Below are 18,818 nucleotides of genomic sequence, written 5' to 3'. Positions count from 1 at the left end.
TTTGTCAGAACGCGTTAATGGTGTAGCACTGAATCCCACGCGGAAAACATGACACGACGACCGGCGTGGATAAGGATTCCCGGGATCAATCCGTCCATGGGCCCCCGCATGGGTTTAGCTCCGCAGGGAGTCGGCTCCCACCACGCAATAACCGGCAATGACCTGCATCACAACGGTCTGCACCATCATTGTACAACCTAACACTCGCTCGGCCAAGACGGCCACCCCCCCTACAACATGACTAGCCTACCGTCACTGTCGTTCCCGCAGGCGGAGCGGCGACGGGCTGCCATCTTGATCGTGGTTGCGCTAGCTCTGACGCGGTCTGCTCCGATCCCAGCGCTGAAGGAGCTCAGTGATGCCCTATCCCTCAAGGAGTGGCGCGAGACGCGCAAGCAGCGCCGCGAAGAGCGCCGACGACGCGAGCGCGAAACTCCCCTGTGGGCAAACAGTGATCGCAGCGCCGTCTCACACAAACAGGAACACACCCGCCCTCGAGAAGAAGATGGTCGACCTGTATATCCCCGATCCGTCGGGCTCCCGTACGCTGCTCGTTCCCCACCGCGGCGTCATCTCCAAAGTCCGCGTCACTCCGACCCCCGCATCCCTGTATGCCGAGCACCGTAAACTCTTCCCGCCTCTGAAGGCGGGGGAAAAGCTCGGTGTCAACAAGCGTTTCTGGCAGATGCTTACAGCTGTACTCCGCATTGCGTTCCCAAGGTAAGCTGGCCTTGGATTGCTGCGCTGACAGGCAGCAAAACTGGCAAGGAAGCATTCTTGCTTGTTCTGCATACGTTCTTCCTCGTCGCAAGAACGTATCTCAGTGTCCTTGTCGCGCGTCTGGACGGCCGGATCGTCCGCGATCTCGTATCTGCAAACGGGAAAGGCTTCCTCCGCGGACTGGGATGGTGGTTCGTTCTCGCCGTGCCGAGCACGTACACCAACTCGATGATCCGTTTCCTTGAGCACAAGCTAGCCTTGGCTTTCCGCACCAATCTGACCCGCTACATTCACGATCTTTACCTGTATGTGTAAGGGTGGTTGTTTCACGTCTGACCAGCAGCAACAACAACCTAAACTATTATAAATTCGGCCAAGGCTGGGGAGCGATTGCGCCCGGTCGCAAGGATGACACCTCAGAGACGCAAGCCGGCGGCGCTGACCAGCTGATCACAACCGATTTGTCCCGTTTCTGCGAGACTCTTGCAGCCCTGTACGGCAACATGGGCAAGCCGTTCCTTGACATGGTCATCTTTACGTCGCAGCTCGCGGCTTCCCTCGGTCCCGTCGGCACGTGTGGTCTGTTCGCTCAGTACTACTTTACTGCCTGGGTCCTGAAGAAGGCAACCCCCGCGTTCGGACGCATGGCCGCGACGCAAGCACGTCTGGAGGGAGAGTACCGCACTGGACTGGGCCGAATTGGACGCGACAGTGAGGAGATTGCGTTCTACGACGGTGGCAAGCGTGAGCTGTCCATCCTGTGGAAGGCGTACAACAAGCTTACCGGTCATGTGCACACAATCTTCAAGGTGAGTGCCTGCGCTGGAGTGAACTAACATCAGTCGCGCATTCCGTACGGCATGACCGAGGACTTCGTCATCAAATACTTTTGGTCTGCCGTTGGTTACGGCCTCATGTCAATCCCCGTCTTCTACCCCGTCGCCACGCAAGCGATCCAGGGGGAGACATCGGCTGCGGAGCTCCACAACGAGGTCGCAAGCCGCACCGAGAGCTACGTTTCCAACCGCCGCCTCCTGCTGTCGCTCGGAGACGCCGGCGGCCGTCTCATGTACTCTGGCAAAGAGCTCGCTCAGCTTTCCGGATACACCAGCCGCGTGTACTCTCTCCTGGCGTCGCTGCACGCTCTCGACGAAAACCGCTACCCGGAGAACCCGCGACCCGAGTCGCTGCCGCCTAACGAGGTGAGCCGCCTTGGAAATGAACATCGCTGACGTTAGCGCTTCTACGACCTGTCCAACGTTTCTGGTCGCGTGATCCTCGGCAAGAACCACGTCCTTCTCCGTGGTGTCCCGATTGTCGCGCCCGCGGGTGGTGCTGCCGGCGCGGAGCGCGGCGGAGAGGAGCTCATCCGCAGCCTTGACCTCCGCGTCGAGAAGGGCGAGCACACGCTCATCACTGGTCCCAACGGTGTGGGCAAGACGGCTATCGCTCGCGTCATTGCCCAGCTGTGGCCGGCCTGGGTTGGCCTCCTCGAGCGCCCCACCCAGGGCGAGGGCGGTATCTTCTTCTTGCCGCAAAAGCCCTACCTGTCAATCGGCAGTCTGCGCGACCAGGTCATCTACCCACACACGTATGCCGAGATGAAGGCACGTGGACGAACGGACAGCGAGCTCATGGACATTCTCAAGCACGTGCATCTCGCCTATCTGCCCGGACGTGAGGGTGGCTGGGACACGAGAAAGGAGTGGAAGGACGTCCTCTCGTGAGTTACCCGCGCACCGTTTGGCGCACACACTGACAATGCCACAGGGGAGGCGAGAAGCAGCGCATGGGTATGGCTCGTCTCTTCTATCACCGCCCGCAGTATGGGGTCCTTGACGAGTGCACCTCGGCTGTGTCCACGGATGTCGAGGGTCTCATGTACGAGCACGCCAAGTCGCTCGGTATCACTCTCATTACCATTTCGTGAGTACAGTAGGGCAAAGCGTTACATGAAACTAACTAGGTAAGCCACCGCCCCTCTCTCCTCAAGTATCACAACCGCCACCTGCGCCTCGGCGAACCGACGCTGCACCCTTCCCTGTCCACTGCGAACCTGCAGAGCGCTCTCGGAACCCCCTCGACCCCCCTGGCTTCGCAGGGATGGCAACTCACAACGCTGTCGTCGGGGACACACGAGGAGAAGCTCGAGCTCGACAAGGAGATTGAGCGTCTCGAGCGCATGCTTGGCAACGATGTTGGAGAGTGGGAGAAGCGTCTGGAGGAAGTGAACCGTGAGTTGCGCGGAGAGGCACCTCTATAGGCATTCTCCTTTCTGTCAATTTCCCTTGCATGATTAGCTATGTAAATATGTCTTTAATTGGAAACTACGGGTTCAGAGTGACGTCGCCGACGTATCGGCCAGAGACGGTTGTCCGAATGACATTGTTGAACGACAAGACCTTCTCCTCACCGTCGGCAGAGGTTGTCTCAATGCCAAGACCAGAGGCGAGATGGTTGGGGATGACGAAACGAGCATCCACGCCACTAGGGACGAGCTTTTGCCCGGGGGCAGTGAAGAAGCGGGCAATGATCTTGCCCTCCGATCCAACCTGGGGAACGGGAGCAGCCCAGGAAGCCACAGTAAGGTCTGGGCTCTCCGCGGAGGGTGCCCAGGTCGCTGAGACTGGCTTCGACTGGGTCGTGCTGACGCTCGGGTCGGCGGGGAAGATGGCCGATAGGCCAAGATTCTGAACCGGCGCATTGGCGCGATAGTGGAAAATCATACGCGTTTCACCCTCCTTGGCTTGGAAGGCCGGGTTCAAACCAACCGGGGACATTGCGTTCTCCTGACCCTGCGGCACAAGAACCTGGTACGTGAACAGGACCGGCCCATGCGGCCCGGCTTCTGGACTCGACGTGGTCTGAGCCAGGAGGTCCGTGTTGAGGTAGTACTCGCCAGGGCTGTCAGGGACTTGGGCCAAGAACGCAGGGTTGGGCGAAACAGACTCCAAAGCGTCAAACTCGGTCAGTCTGATGGACGTTGATGTTCCAGGCGGCGGCGGTGTCGATAAAGTCAAGTGGATTTCACCAGTAATGGCAATTTGTTGAGCCGCGTACTGGTGCATCAATGTGTCGACAGTCTCAATGATCGTGGCATTGAGCCCATCCTGAATGGTCACCTGAGACTGGGACGCTTTGGGCTGAACAGCTGTGGCACCAGACTGGACGCTAGCACTTGTTGCCTGGGAGCCGTTGACAGCAGAAGTGGGGGAAGCAACAACGTTGCCACTTTGGTGGCCCGAGGTGGCACCAACGGCGAGCGCTCCCGCTCCCAGGCCCGCTGCTACTCCAGCTGCAGCTGCGCCGCTAGGAGCAACCCGCTCTGAGGACAAAGCTTGTTGGCCGTTCTGCGAGGGAACACCTGGGATTTGCTTCTCAATGTTGTCGGCAGGCTGCCGATTCGCCGCCTGCAGGCCGGGAGAATCAAAGGGGTTGCGCGACGAGGCCGAGGTCATACTTGACGACGACAGACGGCGTGCCGGCTGGGAACTTGAGGTCACCGTTCCTTGCGACTCTGCAAGTTGCTCTTCCTCCCCCATGCGGGCCAGCGCTGCCATGTGCGCTTGGGGGATGGGGTGCTCAGCGGCAGACGCCTGCATCGTGTTACGAGCATCACGTCTGCCGCGGGTGATTGTCGATCGGCGGTTTGGAGCGGGCGGAGGCATCCGCAGCGTCTGCTGCATCTTGGCAAGGGCGGCCTGGCGCTGCTCCTCAGTTTCTTCGATGGGCGCCGACGACAGCGCCAAGTTTAAACGAGGGTGAGTTTGGTCGCTGGAGATGGAGTCGATGGTACTCGCGCGATCATTGTGGACCGGGGTTGGCGACTCGGTTCTCTGCGACGCAAAAATGGCCGAGGGTAAAGCAACGCCGGCTCCTGTCGCAGCAGCGGCCGCTGCACCGTGATGGTTTGACGAATGGGAGGGCGACTCTTCGGTCGGCTCGTCCCAGGGGTTGCGGTGGCGATCAGCAGGAGCGATGGAGAAGCCTTCTGCGTCGACAGGTGGCGACTGCGCCTTGGTAGGCGTGTTTTGGTCCGAGAACTCGCGCTGAACCTGCTGCCTCGAGGTCGGACGGACCGTGTCTTCACCGAGAGCAGCAAAGGCTGGTTCGCTCTGCTGCGCGCGGCGACCACTGTAAACGGAGGTGGCCTCGCTCCCACTGCGATTCCGCACGGTGGCCTTGCGGGCAAGCATGGACTTGAGGCCGCTGAACCCGCTCTGAGTTGGGGTCTGACCAGAGCCGTTCGACAGGCTTCCGGAACGCGGTCCAAAGTCGGGAGCGGGCGGAGACTGCATGGAAGCACGTCGGTTCGCTTGACATTGTTAGCAAGGTGACGGGCCGCTGTGAACGTACGAGTGCTTTCCACAGAAAGGCTTCCGGCTCCAGCTGCACCTCCAGAAGGCGTCGAAGGTGAGGCGCGAACCTCGGATCCATTGTGCGCTCTCGAGAGACGGTTACCGACAGAGATGACTTCATCTGTTGGCTCCCAGCCCAAGATGGACGCGACAGCTGTCTCTGCACGCTCGCCAGACTTGGTGGCCATATCTCCCCGGAGGGTGGCCCAGCGCACAACGATTTCTTTGAGGGCACGAAGCCTTTCCTCGTCGAGCCTCTGGAAGGTACTGTACGTCGCCGGCGTCAACTGGTTCAGTTGCGATGTCAGCTGGCTCAGCTCGTGCTGGAGCTGCTCAGCTTTGCTGGACTTTGACTTGGATGACGCCTTGTCGAGCTTGACAGAAACCTTTTCATAGTCCTTGAGTGCTCGCTCCAGAGACGACTCTTGATCACCAATGCGGCGCCAGGCTGTCATCTTGTTTGGGAGATCGCGAACTGGCTGCTCAAAATCGGACTTGAGAATGTTCGCGTATGTGGAGTGCGATGCTGCGGTCTAACAATTAGCACTGCCTGGCTCGTAAGCTCTCACCTCTGTCAGGTCGGACACGACCGTGTTCCACAACCGGGCTTCTCCACCGTTGCGTTCCCACTCTATACCGCCCTTCCCGCCGAGCTGGCCAGCGTCGGCCGCGCGAGCGAGCTTTAGCAGCTTGGCCGAATACTCCTGCTCGATGACAGACCGCTCGTGAAGCAGCTCAGCGAGAGAGTTCACATGGTTGGTTGAGGCATGAAGCCGACGTTGTAACGCAGTAAGGAGCGGCTTCGCAGCGGCCGTCTGGAACGCATTGGCCCAGGCGTCATCCGGCAGTCCTTCTGACATTTCGGAGATGTCCCAGTGTCCCAAGTGTTCAGTAAGTGTTGGCGCTGAGTCTTAAAAGTACAAAGACGGATGGATGCTAAAAGATTGTATGTGGTCGATGGCTGAGATGTGGAGAGACGACGTCAACCAACATTACCACCTTCGAGCTTGGGCACTGGATATGCTGAACCACGTGGTCCTGCGTCACGCTCGTTCCTTCCCAGAGGTCGCTTTCGTAGTAGCATCATGGAGGCCGGTTTGCCTCCGCGGCGGCAACACTGGCTTGACAGCACCACCATCGTCGACCTTGTCGCCTCATCGCACAATCCTATCACTCGCACCGAAGCGTTCAACGATGAAGGTCTACCAGCTCACCCTTCTCTCAGTGTCCTCTGGGAACCCCGCCAAGGCCGCTGTCCTTGGCTCGGCCCAGGATCTCAGCAGCTTCTCCATGTTCCAGCGTGGCAGCATCGCGCAGTTCATGTCCTTCTTTGCCCAGGTACGATCGCCGAAGTTTACACGAGGACTGACAAAGCAGACTGTCGCGGAGAGGACGCCTCCCAACCAGCCGTCATCGGTCGAGGAGAACGGCTACAAGGCTCACATCATGCGCATCCCTGGCCGCACCGCCAACAGCCCCGGCATGGCAGGTGAGTCGACGCACCGGTTTTGAGATGGCCTAACCTCAGCCGTTATGATCACGGACATGGAGTATCCGTTCCGCCCCGCGTTCTCTCTGCTGAACAAGCTCCTGGATGAGAATGCGTCCCTGCTTGCACAGCTCCCCAACCCGGACGCTGCGCCCTCGGCCGCCTCTGCCGCCGCCTCGGCCTTTGGAGGCAACCCTTCTCAGAACGCCGCTGGAGGCCTGCCGCCTGCTCAGAAGGGCAAGCTCGAGGGAACGCTGTCGACCTACCTGGCCAAGTACCAGGACCCCAAGCAGGCTGACACCATCATGAAAGTCCAGCAGGAGCTCGACGAGACAAAGGTCGTCCTTGTGAGTAATGCGGATATCGCAACGCGCTGACTTTTGAAGCACAAGACCATCGAGTCGGTTCTGGAGCGAGGCGAGAACCTTGACAACCTTGTTGAGCGCTCCAACACACTGTCTGCTCAGTCAAAGATGTTTTACAAGACTGCCAAGAAGGTAGGCGTTTGGATAGAGTATAGCGCTGACTTTCCAGCAAAACTCTTGCTGCATTGTCATGTAATTATAATACCCTTGGCCGCAATGGCCCACTCATACGAAGGCTTTGGTAAACGTATGGAGTTGTACAGAATTACACTGCGATGGCATAATGTCGTGTTGCACACGTCTTGGATGTTTCTGATGGTGGTGGAGCAAAAACGCGCGTTGCCGTGCCTGATCGGTCCACTCACCTGGTGTCATCCCCGTTTTGTTGTTGTTGTTGTTTCTCCACCCACCACCAATGTCCAGCCCAGGTAAATACCCCTTACCCATGCGACATTCTGACTGACTATAGATATCGTCGTCCTTTCGGATGACTCGGACAGCGACGTAGCAATTGTGGGCTCACGTTCGAGGACGGCGCATGTGTCCACCTCCCCTGTTTTTGTCCGCACCTCGAGGAGCGCAGACGTGTACACACTGGTCGACTCTGACACCGACTCGGACGGCGCGGATCTCGACTCCATTCTCGCGTCTGCATCTCTTCCGAAGCGACATGACTCGTCTACTACTGCCATCCGACAACACGGCGCCTCGATCGTACGCGCCGAGCGGCTCACCTTTTCAGAGACCGCGACAACCGCAGAGATGTCACGAAGGACTCTGACAGTGTCAACCTCTCGCTCGATACTCAGCGTACTAGAAGAGAACAACTGGGACGAACAAACGCTGCCTACAACGTCCGCAGCAGAATCCCCCGAGCCACGTAAGAAGCGGAGGAGGACGGCTACGACAAGCGATGCGGGTCGTGCGGCGTCCGAGGCGAAGGACAGGGAGAGGGCGGAGGCTAGAGCAGAGCGAGAGCGTCGGAAGCTTCAGGAGAAGAATGACCGACAGCGTGCGCGTGATGAAGCAAAGGTGACACATGCACTTGCGCGAACGTCGCTGACGCGCCAGGCCGCCAGGGAAGCGGAACGGTCTTATCAGAAAAAGCTCAAGGAAGTAAATCGAGTGAGTGGTACTTGACTGGCCTCGGCTGACCGAAGCTGCGCAAAACCAAAAGCGAAGCTTTGCGCGAGGTTGAGATTCATATGGCGCACGACCTGATGCTTCCCTCCTCCCCGATAGCGGGTGCAATGCCGGAAATCCGCAAGCGTGTGGAAGATTCTCTGTCCAGACTTGTGACAGTCCCGGAGACCGATACTATCGTTGGAGGAACGATCCGCTTCTTGCGACACGTATCCGCCGAATGGAGCGCATCAGAAAAGCGGTTTGTCCCCCTTGACAACCCGAGGACAGAGTGGGAGACCACAACAATTCTGGTCGCGTCTGCCGACGAAGTAGTGGACCGCATCTTGCTCGGTGACGGAGAGCTCGCAGAGTGGATCGCGGACGTACGGCTCACCCTGTTTCTTGCGCCAGACGAGCAGTTGCTCCTACTCGTTCGCGGGCTCGAAAAGTATCACTCCAAAACGCGCTCCATTGTAAATAAGGCGTTCCGCGACTCGGCGAGGGCGGGCCTGTCAACGGGCAGGGCGAGCTCGACAGAGGCCAGCACTACCTTCAGAACGCGTGTGGAAAAGGAACAAGTCGAAGCCGAGCTACTGCAGGCCCAGCTATCTCAGTACCTTCTCGTTGTTCAAGGTGCAGTCTCACCGAGCTAGTCGGCGCTGACGTACAGTTGAAAGAACAGAGGACATCGAAGACTGGATCTTCAACCTCGCAGGAGACATCGCCGCGAAACCCGTAAGTTTGCACGTGTGAGAGCATCGCTGAAGCCCGCAGTATAAGTTGCTCGAGAAATCGCACCTGCCTTTCTCAGCTCCTGACCATCCTCGAAAAGCAGTAGACGCTATGCCCGCCCTCGAGCTCATGCTGCAAGAGGTCAACGGACTGACTGCGTCTGCTGCCAGCGGTATCACGACTCGCTATCCTTCGTTCCGAAAGTTGATGGAAGCCTATGAGGGTGAGGCTGATCTAAATACGGCTGAAAACCTCTTGATGGACTGTGAGATTCGCAATTCGAAGAATGGAGCCGCAGCGTCTCGACGAGTGGGACCCAGTTTATCGCGCAAGGTTCATTGGTTGTTCAGAGGTCAAGACCCCTTGGCCTTGCAGTAGTGTATAGAACGCTGTGTTGTATCGTGTACCCAAATGCATAATCTATGGAAAGCCAGCGAGAGAATACTACTTTTTCTTCTTCTTCACCGGTGATTCTCCTGCCTCAGACTTCCTCTTCTTCTTCTTCTCCTCCTTCTCCTCCTTCTTTGCCGCCTTGTCCTCCTTGCTCGTGACGGTCTCCTTCACCTCATCGGCAATCTGCGGGCGCGCTGCTGGTCCAGGCGTGTCGAACCCGTTCACCGGATTCCTGAACTTCATGTTCGAGGGCATCTGACGCGTCTTGTTGGGGATGGGACCCGTACTCCTGTTCTCACTCTCCAGCTTCTTCTTCGAACTGGACACGAGATTGTCCTCTTTCGGGGGCTGGATGATGAGGTGGCGCTTGATCGGCAACGGGGCGCGGAACAAATGCCCACTCGTCTTCTTCGGAACCAGCAGATTCAAGCTGTTGAGGTCCGAGATGTCTTCCGACTCGGTGAGCTCATAAGTCGCAGACTTGTGCGTCAGACTTCCCGAAACCCTGTCGCGTTTCACGTTCGTTGACAGCCCCGAAAGATGCGAGGGCTTCAGCTAATGGCATTAACGCTGACCCGCTCAGAGGTTACTCACGTCGACAGGCAAACGGATCGCCCACACCTCCAGTCCTTCCTTCGAGTTCAGATTGTCCCACTCAAAAATGCTATTGTAGTTGACGTTGATGCGCACCTGCTCCATTCCGGGGGGTGGCTCGTAGTAGAGCCTCTCTCCCGGCTTGGACTTGCGTTGCTTCTTCGTGACTGGGGCGACGGGAGCGACATCGATATCGTTCGAGTCAACGGAGGACTGGGATGCGGAGGACGAGTCGGAGGAAGTGCTCGGGGCTGGCGAAGGAGCCCTGACCTTGGTCTTCTTGGAAGTTGTAGCCATAATTGTTGTTGTTGAGACTGTCAGGAGAGAGCGCGAATTGACGGAAATCCTAACTTTCTCGGTTCGCTTTCCCACGGTCACCCAATCCCCGCCCCCTGAAGATCAGCCCTCCCTTTCTGATATGGGCTCGGCTATCAGAGCGAGTTCACTCCATGCACATGGTCCGGCACTAGACACATGGTTCGCACACGCACCGCGTAGAGACTGACAGAAGCGGGCAAGCCCTTGGTACTGGCGACATTCCGCAGCGAACGGTCTGAACTTCAGATTCATTTGATATCATTTTTAAACTACAGTCGCACCTATACAATATAAACACGCTTAAGCGTTGTAGGTAGAGGACGAGACGTCACCAGAGTTGGCGGTCCACTTGAGATGAATGTCCTCGCCGTCCTTGAGGTGGTCGTTCTCCTGACCGGGCATGACGCGGAAGGTGTGGGCACCGAAGTAGTCACGCTGGGCCTGGATGAGGTTGGCGGGGAGAACGGCAGTGCGGTATCCGTCGAAGAACGAGAGGGCGGTGCCGTGGGCGGGGATAGGGATACCCCAGAGCGAAGCCTGGGCGTTGACGCGGCGCCATCCCGCCTGAGCCTGCTCGAGAGCCTTGGCGAAGAAAGGAGCAAAGATGAGCGACTCGAGGTTGGGGTTCTGGCGGTACGCGGCAGTGATGTCCTTGAGGAAGACAGACTTGATGATGCAGCCACCGCGCCACATGGCAGCGATGCCAGCGTTGTTGAGGTCCCAGTCGTTGTCCTTGGCAGCCTGACGCATGAGCATGAAGCCCTGGGTGTAGGAGATGATCTTGGAAGCATAGAGGGCCTGCTCAAGGTCGTTGATGAACTGCTGCTTGTCACCCTGGAAGGGCTCAGGCTTGGGGCCAGAGATGATCTTGGAGGCGCGGACACGCTCATCCTTCAGGGCGGACAGACAACGGGCAAAGACGGCCTCGCCGATGAGGGTGACCGGAATACCGCGGTCAAGAGCGTCAATGGCGGTCCACTTTCCGGTGCCCTTCTGGCCGGCCTTGTCAAGGATCTTGGGAACGATGGGCTTTCCGTCGGTGTCCTTGAAGCGGAGAATGTCGCGGGTGATCTCGATCAGGAACGACTTGAGGACACCCTCCTCCCACTTGGCAAAGATGTCGGCAATCTCGTCCTCGTCGAGACCGAGACCGCGCTTGAGAATGTCGTAGGCCTCGGCAATGAGCTGCATGTCTCCGTACTCGATACCGTTGTGGACCATCTTGACGTAGTGTCCAGAGCCGGTACCACCGACCCAGTCGCAGCAGGGCTCGCCCTCGACCTGGGCGGCAGTCTTCTGCATGATGTCCTTGATGTGGGGCCAAGCAGCCTCGGAACCGCCGGGCATGAGCGAAGGACCGTTGCGGGCACCCTCCTCACCGCCAGAGACACCCATTCCGACAAAGTTGATGCCCTTGGCCTCGAGCTCCTTGCAGCGACGGATCGAGTCAGGGTAGTGGGAGTTACCACCGTCAATGATGATGTCACCCTTCTCGAGGTAGGGAAGAAGCTGGTCAATGAAGCTGTCAACAGCGGCACCGGCCTTGACGAGAAGCATCACGCGGCGAGGGCGCTTGAGGACCTTGCAGAGCTCCTCAACCGAGTGGCATCCAATGATGTGGGTACCTACGGTCAGAAAATAGCCGAGTATGTCAGAAACTTACCCTTGGCCTCGTTCGCGAGGAAGTGGTCAACCTTGGACACGGTACTGCGCAAAGTCAGCGCGATCACAGGGGGTCTCAAAAACATACCGGTTGTAGCAGGCAACGGTGAATCCCTTGTCGTTCATGTTGAGGATGAGGTTCTGGCCCATGACCGCGAGGCCAATGAGACCGATGTCGGCGCTGCCTAGTTAGCATGAACTACCTTGTTTCAGCAGCTCAAGAGTAGCAGACTCACACAGCTTCAGACATTTTGTTTAGGATGGATTAGAGAAATTGAAAGCGAGAGGGATATGCTCGAGAGCGATGAAGGAAGGAGTAGTTATAAGATGGGGGAGGTGAGTTGCGGCATTGGTCGAGATTGGGGGTGCGACCATGAGACTGTACGGGGGCAGATTGTGCACCCCCGCCCCGCGCACCCGGGGCCGAGTCCCCAGAGTGGTGTCGACTAGTCATTCCATCAGGGTCTGGGCGACTGCCGATGGCAACCCTTGGTCATGAGAGCGGAATCCAGGTCCGCTTCATGACGTTGCTGACGCAGCCAGCCACCCCAGCCAACACACCAATTCGGCAGCCGTAGCCGTTGGCTGACGGAATGGTCCCAGGCAGTATGTAACCACCACCACCACAAGCTTCCCGTCACCAAAGCCTGAGAGTCCTGATCAAGACACTTTGCATTGTACCCAGGCGTACAACATATCCACGTTCTCCGTAAACCATCCAAACGCATCCGTTGTCAGTCTGCAGTTAGTGGAGGGCAGGCGCAGAGCCGCTCGCGACCTAGCACGCAACAACGTGCAGTGCGGTACAAGGGGTCCGCCCTCGGGCCAACCATCACATCGGGCCGGCATTCCGACGCTTTTATCTGGTTTATCTTGGTCTCGCCGCAGTTTCAACGGCAAGTGACGGCTTCCACGGGTGGTGCTGGGCGTTGGTGTCTCGGGGCAGGAGGATTCTGCGCGTGGTCCACTTTTCAAGCGGTTTAGTGCTCACGAACACGAGCGGTTGTCAAGCTCCTCGGCGTAGTGCAAAAAGGTGTGAGCGCTGTCCGTCATGACTGAGTTGCTCTGGACTCCGAACATGACCGAACCTCGGCTTACGTGGAACGGCCATCGGGCCAAGAGTTCAGGTTTACCACGGTCGCAGCGGCAATGTTGTGATGACGTCGTGGCCACTCTCATATATTCGGTCTCACAGCTTCGAGTCAGGTGGTCTCGAACTGTCCACGACATTCTCATTCACCATCATGCCCGTTGAACAGAACGAGAAGAGCATTACCCTCAAGCACCCTAGTGTAAGCGCACGATTGGAAGTCGAGGAGCTGACGGTAGGGCGCCTCGGCTGAGATTTAGTGAGGCGGAGTATCCACATGGGAATCTCGGCTGACAACAGCTATTATGGCGCTACAGTGACTTCCTGGAAGGTTAACGGTCAAGAGCACATCTTCCTGTCAAAGAAGGCTCATCTAGATGGCTCTGCCGCCATCCGTGGTGGTATCCCTATCGTCTTCCCCATTTTCGGGCCGCCTCCTTCCTCTCCGCCCGAGTACGCCGCTTTGAAACAGCATGGTTACGCAAGGAACCAGACCTGGAAGCTTGACAAGGTCGTGCTCGACAACGCTGACGGCGTTTCCGTTCGTTTGGTCGCTCCCTCCCCGCCTGCGAGCTTCCCCCACCCCGTGGGACTTACCTACGTTGTCACTCTCGCCGCCCACCAGCTTGTTTCCGACCTGCACGTGCAGAACAATGGTGCCGACGACTTCAAGTTCCAGGCGCTCCTGCACACGTACCTCCGAGTTGAGGATGCTTCAAAGATCGAAATTACCGGTATCGAGGCCGGAACCGTGTACAAGGACAAGACCTTGGGCGGAAAGGAGGAGGAGACACCCCTTGGACCCCTTCTTGTCGATCGCGAGCTCGACCGCGTCTATCAGAAGGTTCCATCGCAGGAGATTCGTGTTGACGACATCAACTCCGACGGTGGCTCCGTTAAGGTGCGGTTCAGGGGCTTCCAGGACGCGACTATCTGGAACCCCGGGCAAGCGACAGGGAGCAAGATGGGCGACATGGAAGATGGTGGCTGGGACCACTTTGTCTGCATCGAGCCTGGCTTTGTCTCTGACTGGAAGTCTATCAAACCGGGAGAGCAGTTCATTGGGCAGCAGGTCCTTACCCTTGGCTGACTGAGCGAGCGTTCAAGACTCGGAGATCTTCAATCACGTATGTAAGTAGGCAATGCCGATGCAAAAGATGTGGTGGCATTGAAGGTCTACATGCCGGTCAATTCAATATTCATTCATGCACCGCTACCAGCAATCTTTAGGACCAAAGCTTGCCAATAATGCTGGCTCCCTCATGCTCCCACCCCTTGTTTGCAGCAACGGTGAAAACTTGCTGTGCAGCCTGAGTGAGGAACAGCGGCGTGTTCACACGCTTCCCCTCTCGCAGCACAGTGTTCAAGCTCGTCAATGTCGCGGCCACACTCGGTTGGTCGGCGACAGGCGAGTGTTTGTCGGGCCAGGACAGCTCGTCCTTGAACCGAACGAGAGGTTTGGACGTGGCCGCTGATGTGCCTACTACCTTGAACACATCGGCAAGGTCCATGCCCTTCCGCCTTGCAAACGCGAGCGCCTCGGCTGCCGCCACAATGTAAACGCCATTCAACAAGTCCGAAATCGTTTCAATGGCCTCTTCTCCTCCAGGCTGTTGTGCCTCCTCCTCCGCGTCTTTTGCGGACCCTTGCTCGGCCACGCTTCGGCCGCCCAAGCGTTCCCATAGCATGACAACATTTCCATCGTCTTCCTTGCCCAAACCCGCCGAGAGGGCGGCGGTAAACACCTGCTCGGCGACGGCAGAAAGCGGAGCGTGGAACGCTGCCAGCTTGGCTTCATCCATGACGATTCCGGCATCTTTATGGATAATCGTCATGGCAGACTTGGGGATGCCGTCGCGTTGCAGCTGCCAAGGAACGCGGTTCCCAACTGAAGAAGTGAGTTACGGGAACTGTCACCAACACCCACACATAAAGCTTGAATCTTTCAAAGCGTTGTACAGCTTGCGAGGATTCACTCCAAGGTTTGCACCGAGCGCCATGGCCTCGCTAAAGTCAGCTTCTCTTTCTAGACGACTGGCCTACTCACCCCGACACCGCAATATGTATCGCGCAGAGAACTTGGTTGATGAGTTTGAAATTGCTGGCAGCCCCCACATCGTTACCGACAATGGCCAGCGAGCCCGCCGGTGGATTGGTCAAGGCGCTGAGCACCGGACGCGCGACCTTGATGGCCGACTCGGTGCCCGATACCATAATGCTCAGCTGTCCTTGCGCAGCACGCACAAAGCCTCCGGATACGGGGGCATCGACAAGCTGATCACGTCAGAAGGCGGGCAAACAAACGATAAACTCACACCAATGTCCTTGTGCAAGTCATCAAGACGCCCGCGGAGCTTCACCTGATAGCTGGGTGGCACTGTCGAGAAGCAGATGACCGAGCTCCCAGCTGGAAGCGCTGCGACGACTCAGTAGGTTTTTCGACCGTGTACTCACCCGCGGCTGCCCCTTCGGCACCGAACAGCACTTCGTCTACTTGTGCTGCGTTCACAACCATGAGACAAAGCACTTGCGCACCCTCTGCCGCTGATGCAGGCGTACAACACGCCTCTATTCCCTGTTCCTTTGCTTTCTCCAGCGACGGGCCGTAGACATCGAACGCCTTGACACTGAAGCCACGGGTCACGAGGTTCTGCCGTCAGTAAATATCGGGCTTGACAACGCACTGCTGACATGCCAGCCCCCATGGCCCCCAAGCCAATCCAGCCGACCTGAACACCAGTCATCTTCGTCCTTGCTGATGTTCTGGAAGAAGTGTAGTTGCATGACCGCCCACCTCAGACGCTGATGTGATGTTATGTAGTTCCATGTTCCAACGGCTCAAAGCGGTATCTGCCGGCTCTCGAGCTCTGGCTTCCGGCCCGAAATGGTCTATCACGCCACCAGATGCCTGATTACGTAGGACATCAGGCACCAGTTCGTTTACGTAACCTCGGACCTGTACAGACCTGTTCAGACAGTGGTGGATGCTGAGCTTGGTTATGGAGCAATGAGACACAGCCTCCCACTGAGGCCCGTGCCAGCTTGGGTGTTACGCGGCAGTCGGGACAAGCGGACGAGCGATGAGGAAAAGGGAGTCGGAGGTGACGCCTTGCAATTACAATGTTTCCCACGGTATCCTCGGTCCAAGGGACGGATAGCTTTTCCACGGTGGGACGAATTGGAGGGCACACCGAGTTGAAGGCGGCGGATGCGATGTTTCCCACGGTGTCCGATTGGGGGAGAATCGGGTTGACCGTGGGAAAGCTGAGGGACTTTTTAAAACTACCAGACGTTTCTCAGTTCTTGACACGGCTGGAGTCAGGAGGCAGACCATGAACGAGTCGGATCCCACAAGCCCTACCACTGGCCGCGCACGCCCGATCCCTATCGCGCTCCTCCCATGGGAATGTGCAGCTTTAAGTAAGCAGAACTGCCTGTCAAGGAAGCCTTGCACCTGTGCGACATCACAGATGGTCAGCTCTCGTGTTTTCGAGTTCTGCTGTTCAACGTCATACACCGTATATCCCCCTGTCTGCCATGGCGTTGGCATCACCGTGCGGGCAGCTTGAACTCCGTGATGGTGCTGCTGCTGGTGTCAGAGGTCCAGCTCGGGCAGCATCAGTTGACTTGTCGACTCTTCTGCTTGCTGATGGCCGCAATGAGCCGCTCTGGTTTTCTTTATGGGCATGCCTTGCACAGATTGCCAGTGTTGCTTGCTGCTACATATCTTGGGTGGACTGCCGGCCGCCAGGGCTGAGGCACCGGTTGTGACTGGGTTCACTTCGCAGATGCTGTCTCACTGGTGTCTTCGGCGCGCGCACCTACGGTCCGTTGGGCGCGTGGCTTGTTATTCTAGAGTGATTGGCCGGATCTCAACGTGCTTGCTTGCGCCTGAACCTCGAGGCCACTGTTGGATGCTGTAACTACTCAGAACGCGTGTCCTGAAAGCACTCCCAGTGCGACTGTCAGCAGTTCGCTGGTTGCTTCCAAGGCCCAGTGTCTGTCGAGCACTCCCGGTCAGGTGTTCAATGCACAAGTGGGCTCCGCCATTGTGTACCAGTCCTAGATGCATGTTTCACGACCGTCATGCATTGCTGATGACTTCTATCTCTACCGTTTGAAAAGTTCAACGTAGCAGTTGCTCCCGCTGGCGTCTTATTGGGCTCGAGGACGCTTTCCCACTTCCATCCTTCCGTTATTCGGGCTGTGGAAATCAGGCGCTTTAAAAGTTTGTAGCAGAAACAGCAGGATGTACCGTCCTCAAGGCGCCGTCGTCTGCATCCACCGAGCCGCCGCAGTTTACAGGTGTCTCGGTGATAACTAGTACGTGTGTTGATTGCGCTAGATTACAGTAGCGTGCGACTATTGTGCGTCAAGAACTTCGAAGTTCCGTGGAGACCGCTGCTGTTGAATGGCCGGAACACACAGCGGTCCGGGACCAGACAGTGACGTATAGACAAGCGGTTCGGCAGGTTCACACAGTACAGGATGTGCTTCCTATCGTTCCATCTTGTCTGAGGCAACGAAGAAAGTTCTTTGCCGCCTCGGTCCCATTTCGCGTTCCTCCCCCTTGATGGTGTTGGGGGGCGTAACGAGCGAAGAACGCGAGGGAGGCCCGTTGGCCTCTTCGAACTGCGAGGCATTGCCAGAGCTGGGCAGGTCGCGAGGAATAGTAGTGGAGGAAGTGTCGCAAAAAAGCGGGATGGGCATGGAAATGGGCGCAACGCATGACATGTGCGCGCCGAAGTTGATTTAAACGCTGCTCAAACAGGCCGTGGTTCTCATTCACCTTCGCACGTCTGCGACAAACTACGAGCACATGTGGGTCGTACAGAATACATGGTTGCCATACGAGCAGCTCAGGCGGTTGGGCTTGTGAAACTGACTTCGAAATCATGCTCCAGATAATGTCCCATTAGCAGTTGCCCAAGCGCACTCATCGTAGGCTCTCGGAGTAGCATCGCCTTTGGCTGTAACTCTGGAAGCTACCAAACCAATCACTGTGGGAAACCCTTTTGGAGCATTCGCTGGTCAAATGCTCGGTTTCCCGCGGTTGCCCATTCTGGGGCACGGCTGATTGTGATCTTGTGGTGGAACAAAAAGAACCACAGAACACGCGCCGGTGGGACAGCGACCGGAGAGTGATGGAGGGGCTGCTGAGATCCGATCGACGTCGGAGACAAGATCTCCCAGATGCAAGAATCCCCAGGGGAAGGATGACATGATTGGAGACACCGCCTGGGGCGGCAATGCAAGGACGTCCCGGGGCGGCCCCGTCCCTGGGACGGAGGCAGCGTCGAAAGCATGTTCGGCGGAAAACTGGCGGGGCCAGAGGAGCCTGGTTCAGGGTTTTGACATCATAGGCAATGTAGGAAGCCTTGAGTCAATATGGGCCTTCGGCTGATCGTAGCACACAGGAATTTTGCGACTGTATAGTCATGGTCAATAAGGTTGTCCTCAGGGCGTACATCAGCACCACACCCGAGAGCCGGTCATCACAGTAAAGCAGAGGTGAAGCAAAGCAGAGATGATCGCCTGGTAGAGGCAGAAACCGTACTAGGAGGTGGACAACCTTGTTGACCATCACTGCATCTGGCACCAAAGATGCTGATGCAGGAAGAGGGCATTCTAGCACTGCGATTTGATTGTGGTACATTTGAGAGACTGCTGTTTGACGTCCACTGGATTCTGTCAGAGTCGGAGGACCAATGTTTCCCACGGTTGCCCACATTGGCCACTGGCAGGTACGTTGTTTCCCACAGTTGCCACTTGGAATCTCATCCGCGGTCAATCGGAGGCGGCCTCTCGCAGGTTCAATGTTCCTACGGCTGCCCTCATGGGAATCCCATCCGTACCCTGTTATTAGAAGGGGACCCAGGGGCTGAGCGACCGTGGGAAACATTGGATCTGCGAGAGGGCAGCTCCGACCCCTATTTTGAGGGGGGGACCGAGATTTTGAGGAGGGGACCGAG

At 57.4% G+C, this 18,818-nt stretch overlaps 7 protein-coding genes across 7 annotated transcripts; 3 read left to right on the top strand and 4 right to left on the bottom strand.

The window, feature by feature from the left end:
• Positions 1-237: 237 nt before the first annotated feature.
• Positions 238-2,983, top strand: A1Q1_04937 (ATP-binding cassette (ABC) transporter; the record flags this gene model as incomplete). Its single annotated transcript, XM_014321744.1, has 7 exons — positions 238-440; positions 481-720; positions 1,064-1,529; positions 1,590-1,922; positions 2,007-2,443; positions 2,491-2,646; positions 2,692-2,983. 7 exons carry the CDS (start codon positions 238-240, stop codon positions 2,981-2,983), a joined length of 2,127 nt encoding a protein of 708 aa, XP_014177219.1.
• Positions 2,984-3,047: 64 nt separating this feature from the next.
• A1Q1_04936 (uncharacterized protein) lies at positions 3,048-5,938 on the bottom strand (the record flags this gene model as incomplete). The annotated part of the gene is made up of 3 exons (XM_014321743.1): positions 3,048-5,035; positions 5,077-5,572; positions 5,648-5,938. The coding sequence occupies 3 exons, from the start codon at positions 5,936-5,938 to the stop codon at positions 3,048-3,050; spliced, it is 2,775 nt and encodes a 924-aa protein (XP_014177218.1).
• Positions 5,939-6,272: 334 nt separating this feature from the next.
• On the top strand, positions 6,273-9,167 carry A1Q1_04935 (vesicle membrane protein (v-SNARE) with acyltransferase activity, Ykt6p; the record flags this gene model as incomplete). Its single annotated transcript, XM_014321742.1, has 7 exons — positions 6,273-6,567; positions 6,607-6,914; positions 6,960-7,179; positions 7,402-8,048; positions 8,093-8,690; positions 8,740-8,792; positions 8,838-9,167. The coding sequence occupies 7 exons, from the start codon at positions 6,273-6,275 to the stop codon at positions 9,165-9,167; spliced, it is 2,451 nt and encodes an 816-aa protein (XP_014177217.1).
• A 66-nt stretch (positions 9,168-9,233) lies between these two features.
• A1Q1_04934 (uncharacterized protein) lies at positions 9,234-10,073 on the bottom strand (the record flags this gene model as incomplete). Its single annotated transcript, XM_014321741.1, has 2 exons — positions 9,234-9,737; positions 9,777-10,073. 2 exons carry the CDS (start codon positions 10,071-10,073, stop codon positions 9,234-9,236), a joined length of 801 nt encoding a protein of 266 aa, XP_014177216.1.
• A 321-nt stretch (positions 10,074-10,394) lies between these two features.
• Positions 10,395-12,006, bottom strand: A1Q1_04933 (phosphogluconate dehydrogenase (decarboxylating); the record flags this gene model as incomplete). The annotated part of the gene is made up of 4 exons (XM_014321740.1): positions 10,395-11,719; positions 11,758-11,801; positions 11,845-11,937; positions 11,993-12,006. 4 exons carry the CDS (start codon positions 12,004-12,006, stop codon positions 10,395-10,397), a joined length of 1,476 nt encoding a protein of 491 aa, XP_014177215.1.
• A 994-nt stretch (positions 12,007-13,000) lies between these two features.
• On the top strand, positions 13,001-13,936 carry A1Q1_04932 (uncharacterized protein; the record flags this gene model as incomplete). Its single annotated transcript, XM_014321739.1, has 2 exons — positions 13,001-13,081; positions 13,178-13,936. 2 exons carry the CDS (start codon positions 13,001-13,003, stop codon positions 13,934-13,936), a joined length of 840 nt encoding a protein of 279 aa, XP_014177214.1.
• Positions 13,937-14,072: 136 nt separating this feature from the next.
• A1Q1_04931 (uncharacterized protein) lies at positions 14,073-15,673 on the bottom strand (the record flags this gene model as incomplete). The annotated part of the gene is made up of 6 exons (XM_014321738.1): positions 14,073-14,734; positions 14,774-14,853; positions 14,894-15,120; positions 15,162-15,253; positions 15,301-15,496; positions 15,641-15,673. The coding sequence occupies 6 exons, from the start codon at positions 15,671-15,673 to the stop codon at positions 14,073-14,075; spliced, it is 1,290 nt and encodes a 429-aa protein (XP_014177213.1).
• Positions 15,674-18,818: the final 3,145 nt, after the last annotated feature.

This window comes from Trichosporon asahii (genome assembly GCF_000293215.1).
Source record: "Trichosporon asahii var. asahii CBS 2479 unplaced genomic scaffold scaffold00071, whole genome shotgun sequence".
NCBI lineage: Eukaryota > Fungi > Basidiomycota > Tremellomycetes > Trichosporonales > Trichosporonaceae > Trichosporon > Trichosporon asahii.
Note: the sequence above shows the minus strand (reverse complement) of the source record. Positions and strands in the feature narration are given on the sequence as shown.